We start from the raw sequence: 14,801 nt of genomic DNA, 5'->3' as shown, positions 1-14,801 counted from the left end.
AGAAGTGCTGTGATCTCAATTTTTCTCTACATATTTACCTTCCCCGTCCTGTGACGAAGTTTATTTCGGTCGTGACGTTACCATACGTAAACGAATACGCATGCGTGACTGTCGCTCATAAAAATATAGTAAGTCGTACCTGTATTGAATTTTGTTAAAGTGACAGAATCTATCACTTATTCTGTATGCTATTATATATTTCAAGTGAAACTGAATTTTGTATTATGAATACTATATCAATCCGTTTCGTTCTTCTTAATTACATTTTGTGTTTACAATCAATGTACGCCCTACCAATATCATTCGGATCTTCAGTTTTTTCCTCCATTTTAATGAAAAAGGTGCGACTTTCCCGAAAGGATTTCAAAGCGTCGATTCAACTCTGATGCGAAGCAGAAGACGAGTTTCGACCTCGAAATCGGACATCCGATATGGAAAAGAAAACAATCAGCATCGTCGGTTCAGGAAATTGGTGAGATGTGTTGCAAGTTCTGTTCACTGTAGAAGATAAGATTTCCCAGAAAATTTGTCAGGTTTAGTTATCTTTTAAAACGAAAGTGCATTAACAGATAGATAAGCACTGCAGCCGGCTTCATTAAATTTACCATGTCCAGTCCAAAGTTTTATTTTGTTCAAATGGTATATTAGCTACACCTACTGGTATTTTAACACTAACAGTAGCTATTTTTACAATTTCAAATTTTGTGGCCAAATGCAAGTTGATGTCAGAGCACAAAATTTCATTCATACAGTCACACTGATTTGTTTTGACAAAAATTTGGCTAAAAAATGATGACTTCGTACATTATCAATTTTGCATAGAAACAAATGTAAATTTGCCGATTCAGGAAGTAATCATTTTTTGGCCAAAATTTTGTCGTATTCATCATTAGTGTGATTGTATCAAAAAAATATGGTATTCACCATGTTGCGCCATTCGGTCTTTTGGTTGCAAAATGCAGAAAATATATAAAGTAGGTAAAAATAGCTACTTTGGTTTACCTAGGTAGCTATTATAGCTATAGTAGAAATAGCAACAGGTTCCATGTTTGTTCAAAGCCCGTTTTTTCCTCCCAATTTCCCGTTTGCATATTGCTCGTGAAAACTTGTTCGCATAGGGTCCGTTCACCCTAATTTAATATAGAATAAAATCTAACAAATTTCTTTCCAAAATTTTGGTACATTCGAAATAAAACAGACCGTCAGACGTTATGCATATTGTCACAAATGGTCACACAAAGACCTGACAGACCTGTTTGGAGATTTTTTGAGATCAAAGGGAAATTCTTCAAAGGTAAAACCTTTCAACATCCGCTGTTCAGTTCTATAAAGGACCTATTAATGTCTCAGTCCTTTAATTGTTTTCAAAACATAGCGCAATTCGTTAAAATAATAGGGACAGCTGACGGATGCATCCCCCTAAATTAATTAACATTGATATTAATCATCTGATTAACTATAGTGCAAACACTAAGTCATTAAAAAAAATTAGAATCAAATCAAAAACTAATAAGACTAAATAACCATTGTTCCTCGTATCAGAATTAGAAAAAATATCCCAAGTTCGTAAAGGAAATGAATAGAAAAAATGACATACCTGTATGTTATTTTTTAATACATATGAATTTATATATACAAGTATATAAGTATTGGGTGAACCACATATAGGGCGAATAAGTTATTGGGCGAAAAATATTCTGGGCAAACGGACTCTGCGTGGACGGACTCCTGCGAACAGGTAGATCGGGCGAACAACCTCATTTTACAGGTTGGGACCAATCGCCCAAATGGGATATAATAGTCCGTTTGGGATATAATATCCCAAATGGGCTGTAAATTTACAGTACAAAAGTTGAAAATTTTTATTTTGGCTATAAATATAAATCTGCATCAGATTCAGGACAATTAAAAGGAATAACTTTTGGTTGACAAGTTTTCTTGTATGTCATTTGTTCATTTGCCAAGTATTATACTTCTCTCATTGAAATGGTAGGGTTGCAGAAAAACTTGCTTACCAAAAGTTATTCCTTTTTAAGTGTTTTGATGCGGATTTACATTGTTGCCAAAATAAAAATTTTCAATTTTTGCACTGTAAATTTATAGCCCATTTGGCAGTCAAGGGCATCATGGAAACAAGTTATTTTTTAAATAATTTGTTTCAGTTATTAAATGTCAACATTTTGGGTTATCTTCCCCTGAAAATTTTCCTTAGTATTTATTCCTGTTATTGATACTCTGCTTATTGTAAATCTCCTGGCATCTGAAAGGCTTTAGTCATGCTGTGCTTGGGTTATTAAGTACCGGTGGATGGTTCATGACAGTAAAAGTAATCTATCTTTAACATTTAACACATTGAAATCCAACATATTATAACTTATTTCAATTATTTCATTCTTAACCCACCTCACTTTAAAACTCTTGCACAAAAATCTACAGCTTTGCACAAAAAATGTAAGACAAAGAGATTGTACAGAAATATCCAAAGATTTTAGGAAAATTAGTCTCAATGTTGGCAAAATTGGCGGAAGGTGTGTAATTGACCTCTGAAATGTTAATGAAATGGAATTATTTTTACTTGAAAAATATCATGTTATTTTTTAATATCATCATATCTGCTCAGGAGATATTAAGTTTGTTAAGTCCATTAAAAGAAGTACATGTACATATAATTACAACTTTCTCAGCCTTAAATCATCTTAAATCAGCAGCAAACTCAAAATATAAATGTTTTTTTGCAAAACTAATAGGCATTCTACTTTTTAAGCATTAACTCAAATGAGTTACTTTTTTGTTTAGTAATTAATATGTGAAGTAACATGAACAAGTTATTTTAGAAAATAACTTGATTTCATCATGCCCCTAACTGTTTGGGATATTATATCCCAAGCGGACTATTATATCCCATTTGGGCAATTGGTCCCAACCTGTTTAATCTTGTTCAAACGCTGGTATGTGTATATTGTTGGATACCGTGTTTCATCTGTTCATATAGTAAAGTAGCATTGATTTCATTCAAAACAAACATCCAATCGATGAATAATATGGTAGTGGAATGATAGTACATAAACATGATTAAATGGCATAAAATTTTGCAACATAGGCCTAAAATTTTTTTATCACGGTATTATATAATCTTATCACGATACATGACATATTGGGTTAAAAAGGAGGTTTGTCATCATATGCTTAAAACTAAAAGTTTTATCAAATGCTAATTAAACACAATATAACATCCTTCGGCCCATTAAATATGAAAAACAATTTTATTTGCCGTGGTTTCAAAACCTCATGTTTCGTGCAGAAGCCATTTTGAAATTGTAAATGATGAACCAAAACGGACGCTTCGGCTAATTACGGACCGATTGAACCGAACCGTGGTATCAGTTTCACGTATCGTGAACCGAACCGTGGAAAAATAAACCGCGGTATACCGACAAACAGTTTATCGTTGCACTCTTAATAAAATGCCTGTCCACATGATTGTGATTTTTTTATGAACTTCAATAATCAGTATTTTCCCTTTATTTCAAAGTAAAAGGTTAGAGATCACTTGTAACAGGGTAGGGGCTGAGGTTTATGAACAAAATCTCTGTGGACCTTACAACAAATTTTAATTTCAATTCGATATTTTTGTCAATTAAAGTGGTCAATTTGGCCAGTAGCTGGCTCTTTGGGAAAACACTGCAACAGTCATTCAAACTGTACCACTGGTCAGTATTGTAAGTGGTATTGCTGGGTTATGTATTTCATATGCCAAGTAGTATTGCTTCCATTGAGATCAAGCATCCAATCGATGAGTAATATGTTAATTAACATGCAAAACTTTATCTTGCTTGATCAAGCAGTGACACACTGTTACTGGAAAGACAGTACATGTAGCTAGTCAAGATTAGATTGCAGAAAGGGGAGGACTATGATCAAGGAGTCACAGACACTAGATTGTCACTGTCTATAATGAATTCAAAATGGGAATAATTCTTGGATTTACTATATTTTTCAGGGGCTCTGCTATTGCTAAAATCCTGGGTAAAAATGTGGTGGAGAGAGGAGAGAAATTCAACACAGAAATTAAGATGTACATGTATGAGGAGATGATAGATGGTAGAAAGCTGACAGAAATAGTGAACACAGAACATGAGAATGTCAAGTATTTACCAGGCATCAAACTCCCAGAAAATGTGGTAAGTTTGCCAAGACACAAAACACAAGAATATCAAATATTTACTAGGCATTAAAGTCCCAGAAAATGTGGTAAGTTAGCCAAGACACAAAACACAAGAATATCAAGTATTTACCAGGCATCAAACTCCCAGAAAATGTGGTAAGTTAGCAGAGACACAGAACACGAGAATGTCAAGTATTTGTTGAAAATAAGGCAAGTTACGCAGAAAAGTAGTTCTTAGCTTACTGTAAAATCACATATTTGTGGGATTTATATTCAATTTTAGAGAAAAGTTGAGTAGAAATGCATATGAAATTTTACATTTCAAGATGTGCATAAAATGTTTTTAAGCTTTTTTAAAAAATAAATCTAAATATCGTAATGATTGAACATAATACCATAGTTGGAATAACATAAGCTTTATTGAGTATCAAGAGTCTTTAATCAGTCATGTAATTTACTCAGATTTGTCACTTGGTATTTTATCTACATTCAATTGTTGATTGAGGGACATACTTCTATGAGTTGCTTTCTTTCTTGATGTTTGTGATTTTGATATTTGTTGTTTGTCAGGTGGCTATTCCTGATCTACTAGAGGCCACGTCAGGAGCCGACATCCTGGTCTTTGTTCTTCCTCACCAGTACGTCCATAAGATCTGCAGTGCGCTGAAAAACAAAATCAAACCCAAGGCAGTTGCTGTTTCACTCATTAAGGTCAGTTAAATGCAATAAATGCAATAGGGCTGATTAATAAATGGTCCTTTTTCACCAAACTTTGAGATCCCTGAGCAACCCTTCCCCCCTTCCTCTAAAATTAAAAAAAAAACACACACACACACACACAATTTAAATGTAAACAGGAAAAGTACCTTCCATTAAAAGATAAGTCAAGCATGATTTTATATGATAAAAATCGATACAAAATAATGTGAAAAGCTTATGTTAGTAGTAGAATTGAAATGAAATTGCGGTCTCCCACATACATTTAAAATTATTTTACTTACATTTCTGTGTTTCTATAATTTCTCTTTTAAGTTCACATTAAGTTGATTATATAATACATTTGAACTTTGGGATTTCAAACTCCTATATCTTGAATACCATGGATATGTCAAAGTGATGTGGAAGTCCTAACCACATATTCTTTAAGTATTTTACCCTCAATATCTTGAAGCCTCATATATCTAAACATTTTTCTCAGCCCCATCATCTTTGAGATATGACTGTAGTATATACTTGTGTATATTTTTATTTGGATGACAGGGATTTTCCATTCATGATGATGGAATTGTGATTCCCATGTCTAAGGTGATTGGGGAGGCATTAGGAATTCCCTGTGCAGCATTAAGTGGGGCGAATCTTGCAACAGAAGTAGCCCAAGAACAGTTTTGTGAATCTACTGTTGGTAAGGTGCCTTGCTGTTACAAAGGACACAAACAGATTCATACATGTAGCATATGCCTTCATGGTTCGCAAATGTATTTTTTTCTAGAAATTATTTTCATTTCATGAACCTGATATAATTAAATATAAAAAAAATTCTTAGAAAATTTCAAGTTTTCATCCAATTCTTTAGTCCACTACTTTACTGTACAAATATATAAGTTGGGAGCCTGCTAATGACTCAGATGACATTCTGATAACAGGCTGTGAAGATGAAGAGATGGGGCAGCTACTGAAGGATTTGTTTGAGACGCCATACTTCAGGATAGCTGTAGTTCAGGACAGACAGACTGTTGAGGCTTGTGGAGCTCTAAAGGTATAAATACTATATAAAGTACTCCTCAAGATTACTTAAAGGTATAACTATACAAGACTACTTAAAGTATGATTATACAAGTGTACCTTATAACTGTAGTACAGGACGGACAGACTGTAGAGGCTTGTGGAGTTCTAAAGGTATAATACACGTCAAGATTACTTACAGGTATAACTTGCCTAAATATATTATGACACAAGCTTACCCTTTAAAATGTTGTAATTAAAAGTTATATATATAACTACTATTGGCACGATACAGAACCCTCACTGCTCAATGGCCCTGAGTGCCGAGCATTGGTCTAGGTTTAAAGACCTTCATTGGTAAAATGTTGAGGTCTCTAAATAAGGGGAAAATTCTTCAATGGGACATAGAACAACATACATTCAGTCAATCGTTTGTTGTAGTTTTAAAACATTTTTGTACAGAAGCAGAGATTGTTGAGTATAAACTTTAATCTCATACAGTACTCTTGTTTGACACATTTCATGTTGTATTTACAGAACATTGTTGGTATAGGAGCTGGTATTGTTATAATTACAGAACATTTTTAGTGTAAGAGCGGGTATTATTGTATTTACAGAACATTGTCGGTATAGGAGCGGGTATTGTTGATGGTCTTGGGTATGGAGATAATACTAAGGCAGCTGTGATCAGACTAGGACTAATGGAGATGATTAAAGCCACAGAAATGTTCATCCCAGGTAATGTTTATTACTTCCAAAATAATGTCTACTGTGTCTTGGGTAATGTGTAGTGTTTTCCAGGTAATATCTATGTATCACATGTATTTTGTTATATTCAGTATACCCCAGAAACTTGATTGATATGTCAAGTTTGTTTAGATAATGCCTAAATTAATTTTTATGCTACTGTTTAACAGAGATGAAAGTGACCACCTTCTTTGAGAGCTGTGGTATTGCAGATTTAGTAACGACCTGTCACGGAGGGAGAAACAGATTACTGGGTGAATCTGTCATCAAGTCAGACAAGGTATTAATTAAGAATACATATTATATATACAGCAGAACTCGTTAAGTATGAACTTACGGATAGCGAAGTCATCTTGGATCCCCAGCTATATAAATTTAATGAATTTCTTATACAGTTATAATGAATTACAGATATAGCAAAGTAATTTTTTAGGTCCCAGTGACTTCGTTATAACCAAGTTTTGCAGTATTTTATTCTGTAGAAACTAAAAAAAAATTCAAATAATTATTTGAACACCATTGACACCATCCGTTAGCGTATGGAAGGGAATTACCGCCAAAAGTCTATGTGTCTTGCTTTTATTCTTATTCTGCCTACTTCTTTATGCTTTGTTATTAGTGTAATTATATGTCCCTTTATTGTTTTCATATTCGTCTTTATTACATTTCACTTTGACTTTTATCCTTCTTCATTTTGCCCTTACTTCTATGTTGCTTTATTCTTGTAAATTCATTCTTCTTTCTTTTAAACTTAAACAGTTTCTTTAATAAATTATTAGCATTATCTATACTATGAATGTTAATTCAATCACGCTAACAATGAAGCATATTCAATGAAGACGAATGGAAGTTGTCAAACCGTCAAAATTTAGTGCGGCATTATAACGCTAGGTGGCGTGGTGTTCGCTAAGAGTGTTGGTAAAACTAGGTAAGCAAACCCGGGTCGGGTTATTTGAGATTCTTCAATATGCCTTAATACTTTATCAATCGAACTTCTGAAGGCCGGATCCGATCTCCCGATCCAATGATGGAAACTCCATATTTATTTTCTCTGGGCACACAGGAATAGCGGCTTCTTTTTTCAGACATAACTTTATACTATACTGAATATGTTCATTTAAAGGCCGACCCACTTTTTGTAAGAGTAAGGGTCAAATAAGTAAATGTAGTACGTATAGTAGGAAGAAAATTTAAATTTGATTCTATAGAAGAAGTTGAATCTAACTCAAAACCCACCCCGCCCCCACAATAGGATTTCATTGGCGTCGGAAGCTAATTGAAAGTTTGGGGGGGGGGGGTAAGAGTAAGATTTTTTTTGACCTTCAAAAAAAAACCTGACAAGCAAAAAAAAAAAAAGAAAGAAAAAAAAAAAAAGAAATGTCTATTTTCCAAACACAAAAATCCTACTTCGTGAGGTGGGGTGGGGTGGGGGTGGGTTGAAGGTTCGAACTCCAGTGCCAAAGTTTTTTTCCAAATACCAGCACTTTCACCTTTTTATACCTTTACTGCATCGTGTTCATGGAAAGTGGGGGGGGGGAGTTTGGACAATTTCCTGGGGTTTATTTTGCGCTTGTCAAGTTGTTTTCAGCCGGGTAGCTTAAATATTTATTCCCTTGTTGCCCCCCTCCCCACTTTCAAAAATGATGCTACGTCACTGTTCTCTCGCCTGAAAAATATAAGTCGACTAAAGTTATTTGTTGGATATTTGAATTACAGTTTAATTGTTATAAAAATGTTAAAGATTTTGAAACTAGTTAACCCTTATAAATTGGGTTGTTTTTCAGAACCTTCCACTGAACTGAACTTTATTTCACGACAGATAGTAACTGCTGATGCACGTGATTCTAGAGACAGGGCTTTGCAAAGGAGTGAGGAGCGTTATGGGTAGGCAGGCGCGGATCCAGAATTTTTTTCAGGGGGGGGGGGGGCAATCCAGTCAAAAAAATCCAATCCCAGAAATTTCTTGACAAGCATGAAAAGAAGAAAAAAACCTAAACTTGCTCAAACGTCAAAATTCTATTTCATGGCGGGGGGGGGGGGGGGGTTTTAGCTTTTTTTCCTTGTTTTAGTAACCTTGTTAATTCCAAGGGGTCCTATTCTCTAGATCGGAACCAGACTACATGCACCCAGGCATACTAGAAACACCCCGGTCTTTTTTTCTGCGTTTATATTAAAATAGCATTTTTCAATAAAGAAAGAAATATCTTTAGTACGCACCGTGTTTGTCATCAACCAGGAGAGCTAAAAAAAAAAAACTTAAAACTCGAAAATTCTATTTGGTGGTGGTGAAGAGGGGGGGGGGGGTCGTCAACTTTTTTCTGTAATAAATTTTACTCATATGCCACTAAGTACATGACTTTTAATATATAAATTGACTATTAGTACTGCAACAAAAAGTGTAAGGGATGGGGGCAACGAGCCTTTCGCTGAACTTTTCCAGTAGTAGAAAGTTACGTTTAGGAAAATGTTTCGTGGCCACCCTCCCCTCTACCGATGAAACTTACCCCATAGGAGGTCGTCCTCCCGGAAGTCAGTATATATATTGAGACTTTGGTAGTGTGTTTGTACATTGTATAATTTCCTTTTCGAAATTTTTCACTCAAATGGAGAAGCCACCTCTTGCCGGTGGAGAGCTGCAAATTTGTCCTATATACTCGGCACTTATAGCCATTGAGCAGTGAGGGATTTTTTTTCGTGCCAGCACCTCCTGCGACACGGGACCTCGGATAATACGGTCTAGATCTCATCCAAAGGACCGAACTCCACATCCTATAGTGGGATTCGAACCCACGACGTATTGGTCGACTCCTTAGTACTGTACTTCGTGACTCTATATAGAGCAGACGCCGTAACCACAGTGCTACGCGGGCGACTGCATCCAGGGGGGGGGGGGGCGAGAGAGAGAGAGTCATTATCCATATGTACTCGTGAAGATTATCTATGTTTAACTAAATGGTTAAAATGATTTAATTATAAAACACTATTAAAATGATATTATTTAAATATTTATTCATACAGAACCAGGGACCTAGTATATAGTATATAGGTCCCTGATAGAACGGATAACTTTTCTTCAAAAACTGAAAACGTTAGTATATACATGTATAAACATTGTTTTACGATTTAAAAAAAACTATTCGGGGGAGGGGTTGCTAGGAATGGGGGCGAACTGGTGTCTATAGCGAGATTTCCCACGGAAGACTAGCTATATATTGAAACTTCCCCGGGGGGGTCCTACTGTATAGTCTTCCGAAGGAAGCATCACTATGTAGTCAGTCTTCCAGGGGAATTCTTACCATCTAGCGAGACTTCCGAGGGAATGGCATGTATTGGGTACATACCTGGACTTATAACAAACATATGTCTTTTAAAAATTTAAGTTTGATTAATAAAGTATTAAGGCAGAAAACTGAAAAAACTCGAATAACCCCGGCCCGGGTTTACTTACCTAATTTTACCAACACTCTTAGCGAACACCCCTGCCACCTAGCGTTATAATGCGGCACTAAATTCGGACAACTTGTATTCGTCTTCATTGAATATGCTTCATTGTTTGCGTGATTGAGTTAACGTTCGTTATAGTTATAATCATTTAAGAAACTGTATCAATTAAAAAAAAGTAAAATGAATTTACAAGAATAAAGCAACATAGAAGTAAGGGCAAAATGAAGAAGGATAAAAGTCAAAGTGAAATGTAATAAAGACGAATAAGAAAACAATAAAGTGACATATAATTACAATAATAACAAAGCATAAAGAAGTAGGCAGAATAATAATAAAAGCAAGAGACATAGACTTTTGGCGGTAATTCCCTTCCATATTAGAGAAACATTTTGTTCCATTTTCATTCATTAATTTTATTCGAAATTTTATACGTCAAGAGCAAAAATAACCAGAAATCATTCGAATATTGTAAATATGTAATCTAGTAAATATATTTGTGTGACAATGGGATGCTATTCTTTCTGACAATTCACAATAAAACAGCTATACTATTCTTATTGGAGTGACATTTTGTTTGTACTCATTTCCAGACCACAATAAAACAGCTATACTATTCTTATTGGAGTGACATTTTGTTTGTACTCATTTCCAGACCACAATAAAACAGCTATACTATTCTTATTGAAGTGACATTTTGTTTGTACTCATTTTCAGACCACAAAAAAAACAGCTATACTATTCTAATTGGAGTGACATTTTGTTTGTGTCTTTCAGACAATAAAACAGCTTTGCACTAGTACTAGTATTCTTATTGGAGTGACAATTGTCATACTATATTATTATATTATATTGTCATGTAATATTCTTTTTCAGACAATAAAACAGTTAGAGAAGGAGATAATGAAGGGTCAGAGTTTTTATATTGTCATGTTATATTGTTTTTCAGACAATTAAACAACTAGAGAAGGAGATAATGAAGGGTCAGAGTTTTGATATTGTCATGTTATATTCTTTTTCAGACAATAAAACAGTTAGAGAAGGAGATTATGAAGGGTCAGAGTTTTTATATTGTCATGTTATATTCTTTTTCAGACAATAAAACAGCTAGAGAAGGAGATAATGAAGGGTCAGAGTTTTTATATTGTGATGTTATATTCTTTTTCAGACAATAAAACAGCTAGAGAAGGAGATAATGAAGGGTCAGAGTTTTTATATTGTCATGTTATATTCTTTTTCAGACAATAAAACAGTTAGAGAAGGAGATAATGAAGGGTCAGAGTTTTTATATTGTCATGTTATATTCTTTTTCAGACAATAAAACAGTTAGAGAAGGAGATAATGAAGGGTCAGAGTTTTCAGGGGCCACTGATAGCCAGGGAAATCTACACAATGCTGGAAAAGAAAAATATGACAGACAAGTAGGTTCATAGATGACAACAACTGCTTATTCTCTTACTGTTTAGTTGTCATTTTCTTTGATTTCTATATGCTTGCAGTACTGTTTCTAATTTTTGATTAAGGAATGAAGCTTATTTCAACTTATGTTATACCATATAACATATCGTATTCGCTTCACGGTTTATAAAGCATAAACTGCCCCAAGTTACCGTAGAAGTACTTGTTTCCATGTGGTATTAAATAACGATATGTACACGGTCACTAAATTTCCATGGAAATTTGTCCAAGCATACTTTATATAAATGTAAGGCATAAAGTAACAGTCTAAGAAATCTGCATAATTTTCTATATGCGGATTAAACAGAAATTGAGATTCCGCGGAATTATGACCCCGTGAAAAAAGTACGTCTACAGTATGTTATATCGTATAATATAAGTTGAAATAAGCTTCATTCCTTATAATTTAATTTCAATATAGACAATGAGACAATTTTTTTCATTTTTTCCCTTGGAAAAAGGCTTCAAATATCACATATTTTAAAAGTTAACATTAAGCGGAGTAATATTTTTTTGACGTAACTCATTGTGACATAGGCAAGTTATGTTATACAAAATGGATAAAACCGTTTAACCAATCAAATGACGTGTTTCAACTAAAATTAAATTACTGAATATTAGTAAAAAGAGATTGATCATATACATCTATAATATCATTCTTGATTGAAAGTAAATTTTGTTGATTCAGGAGAGTTCTTCTGATTGCAAATTACCCCTATGCAACCTTGCCATTTTCACAGTTTATTTCCATTTTTAAGATCTTTAAGATTTCCTGTTTTTTGGAGTTTGCGTTTGCTCTTTATCTGTTAGGTTTCCAAAGCCCAAAGCTAAGAGTTATATATTATTAGCTCACCTGAGCCGAAGGCTCAAGTGAGCTTTTCTGATCAAAATTTGTCCGTTGTCTGTCGTCGTCGTCGTCGTAAACTTTTCACATTTTCATCTTCTTCTCAAGAACCACTGGGCCAATTTCAACCAAACTTGGCACAAAGTATCCTTGGGTGAAGGGGAATCAAGTTTGTTCAAATGAAGGGCCACGCCCCCTTCCAAGGGGAGATAATTATGAATTTGTGAAAAATTTATGGCATTTTTTAAAAATCTTCTTCTCCAGAACCGCTGGGCCAGGAAAGATGAAACTCATGTGGAATCATCCTCAGGTAGTGTAGATTCAAGTTTGTTCAAATCATGACCCCCGGGGCTAGGGTGGGGCCAAAATGGCCGACCCAAGTTTTACATAGGAATATATAGGAAAAATCTTTAAAAATCTTCTTCTCAAGAACCACTAGGAAAGGAAAGATGAAACTCATGTGGAATCATCCTCAGGTAGTGTAGATTCAAGTTTGTTCAAATCATGACCCCTGAGGCAAGGGTGGGGCCAAAATGGCCGACCCAAGTTTTACATAGGAATATATAGGAAAAAATCTTTAAAAATCTTCTTCTCCAGTACCACTGGGCCAGGAAAGATGAAACTCATGTGGAATCATCCTCAGGTAGTGTGGATTCAAGTTTGTTCAAATCATGACCCCCGGGGCTAGGGTGGGGCAAAAATGGCCGACCCAAGTTTTACATAGGAATATATAGGAAAAATCTTTAAAAATCTTTTTCTCCAGAACCACTGGGCCAGGAAAGATGAAACTCATGTGGAATTATCCTCAGGTAGTGTGGATTCAAGTTTGTTCAAATCATGACCCCCGGGGCTAGGGTGGGGCCAAAATGGCCGACCCAAGTTTTACATAGGAATATATAAGAAAAATCTTTAAAAATCTTCTTCTCAAGAACCACTGGGCCAGGAGAGATGAAACTCATGTGGAATCATCCTCAGGTAGTGTAGATTCAAGTTTGTTCAAATCATGACCCCCGGGGCTAGGGTGGGGCCAAAATGGCCGACCCAAGTTTTACATAGGGAAACCTTTTAAAATCTTCTTTTCAAGTACTTCAAAGCTATGATTTGTGATATTTATATGGGATCATCCTCAGGTAGTGTAGATTCTAGTTTGTTCAGATGATGAATGCCTGGAGGGGGGTGGTGGAGTAAATTCAAGCCTGATGTGCTCAGGTGAGCGCTGTGGCCCCTGGGCCTCTTGTTAAGATTTGTAATTAAGATTTGTATCTTTACAGACTTTAAGATCTTTATTCTTATGGAAAGTTTCCTTTTTTCAATGGTCATAAAAATTGTGTTTCAGTTTTTTTTTCTGTATTACATATAGTTTCCAGAGATCTGTTTCTTTGGATTTCTCTGTTTATAACCATTCCTTTGATCTTTTTGTTTTGTATTGTACTCAGCTGATCATAAGATGGTTTTCTTTTTCAGATTTCCACTGTTTACAGCCATTCATAAGATCTGCATCAGAGAAATGGATCCTAAAGAGTTTATATCATGTCTTAGAAATCACCCAGAACACCTATAAAACTGTCCATATAGCTAGACTTCTATAGTACAATAAATTACATGTCAAAAAAGGCCACAGAGAGACATCAGAAATCACCCACAACTGTCCATTCAAGTAAACATCTGTAGAGTACAGACTGTAGTACAGTCCTATGACATGTCAACTGTTGGTCCACAAATGACTGCTTGGAGAATATCAGGAAAAATGTACCATGTTTACTTAATGTTTGGAACATAGGATCTATTTATTGTTATTTCTTGAATAATCAAGCAATGTTTTTATTTTACTACAGCATAAAATGGTGCACCTCTATGACTTGTAAATATTGATTGTTTCTTTTGTAGTGTTATTTAGTATTAACATAGGAAACAATCTGTTTGTTTAGATATTTTTGAGTACTTTATGTTTTTGGGTGTTATTATATTAATAATAATACACAGTAAATGAAATATTACAACATGGCATCTACATGTATTTTGTTGAAATTTGATTTTGATCTCATCTTCTTTGAGAAACAAAATTTATGAGAATGTAAAATGACTGTGTTGAGAATTCATTTATCTTTGCAATCACTGCATCCTTTTTAAGTTTTGTTTGTATGAGTCTGGATATAAAGGTAAAATTTCTGTAGCCCAGTCTAAGTTTTCAGATTATATAAATCTACCGTATATACTCGCCTATAAGTCGGTTTTTTGAGAGTCAATCTCTGGTCCAAAACTCTGTGTCCGACTTATAGGCGAGCTATAAAAAGAATGGTATTATATGAGGTCAGTCCATCTGAAATACAAGCTTATTAAATACAACCGACTTATAGGCGGACCAACTTATAGGCGAGTATATACGGTAAATGTGCATAATGAGTCTTAGTTGCAATACGTTTG

General features: G+C 34.7%; 1 protein-coding gene across 2 annotated transcripts; it reads left to right on the top strand.

The window, feature by feature from the left end:
- The first annotated feature begins 317 nt into the window (after nucleotides 1-317).
- On the top strand, nucleotides 318-14,500 carry LOC134279408 (glycerol-3-phosphate dehydrogenase [NAD(+)], cytoplasmic-like). 2 transcript variants are annotated; one of them, XM_062761801.1, is made up of 9 exons: nucleotides 318-472; nucleotides 4,001-4,181; nucleotides 4,736-4,876; nucleotides 5,426-5,567; nucleotides 5,809-5,921; nucleotides 6,505-6,625; nucleotides 6,805-6,914; nucleotides 11,390-11,496; nucleotides 13,842-14,500. In XM_062761801.1, the coding sequence occupies exons 1-9, from the start codon at nucleotides 432-434 to the stop codon at nucleotides 13,936-13,938; spliced, it is 1,053 nt and encodes a 350-aa protein (XP_062617785.1). In that variant the 5' UTR covers nucleotides 318-431; the 3' UTR covers nucleotides 13,939-14,500. The 2 variants fall into 2 exon arrangements, with proteins under 2 accessions (XP_062617785.1, XP_062617786.1); XM_062761802.1 differs by lacking the exons at nucleotides 11,390-11,496; nucleotides 13,842-14,500 and adding an exon at nucleotides 11,171-11,338.
- The last annotated feature ends 301 nt before the right edge of the window (nucleotides 14,501-14,801 follow it).

This window comes from Saccostrea cucullata, unplaced genomic scaffold, assembly GCF_032062105.1.
Source record: "Saccostrea cucullata isolate Sc308-1 unplaced genomic scaffold, CSIRO_AGI_Scuc_v1 ctg472, whole genome shotgun sequence".
NCBI lineage: Eukaryota > Metazoa > Mollusca > Bivalvia > Ostreida > Ostreidae > Saccostrea > Saccostrea cuccullata.
Note: the sequence above shows the minus strand (reverse complement) of the source record. Positions and strands in the feature narration are given on the sequence as shown.

Excerpts from the sequence above, each read along its gene's own strand:
- LOC134279408 (XM_062761801.1), top strand. The coding sequence starts at position 432 with ATGGAAAAGAAAACAATCAGCATCGTCGGTTCAGGAAATTG. Across the intron at positions 473-4,000 it reads ATCGTCGGTTCAGGAAATTG|GGGCTCTGCTATTGCTAAAA; the intron begins GTGAGATGTGTT and ends TATATTTTTCAG. Across the intron at positions 4,877-5,425 it reads TTGCTGTTTCACTCATTAAG|GGATTTTCCATTCATGATGA; the intron begins GTCAGTTAAATG and ends TTTGGATGACAG.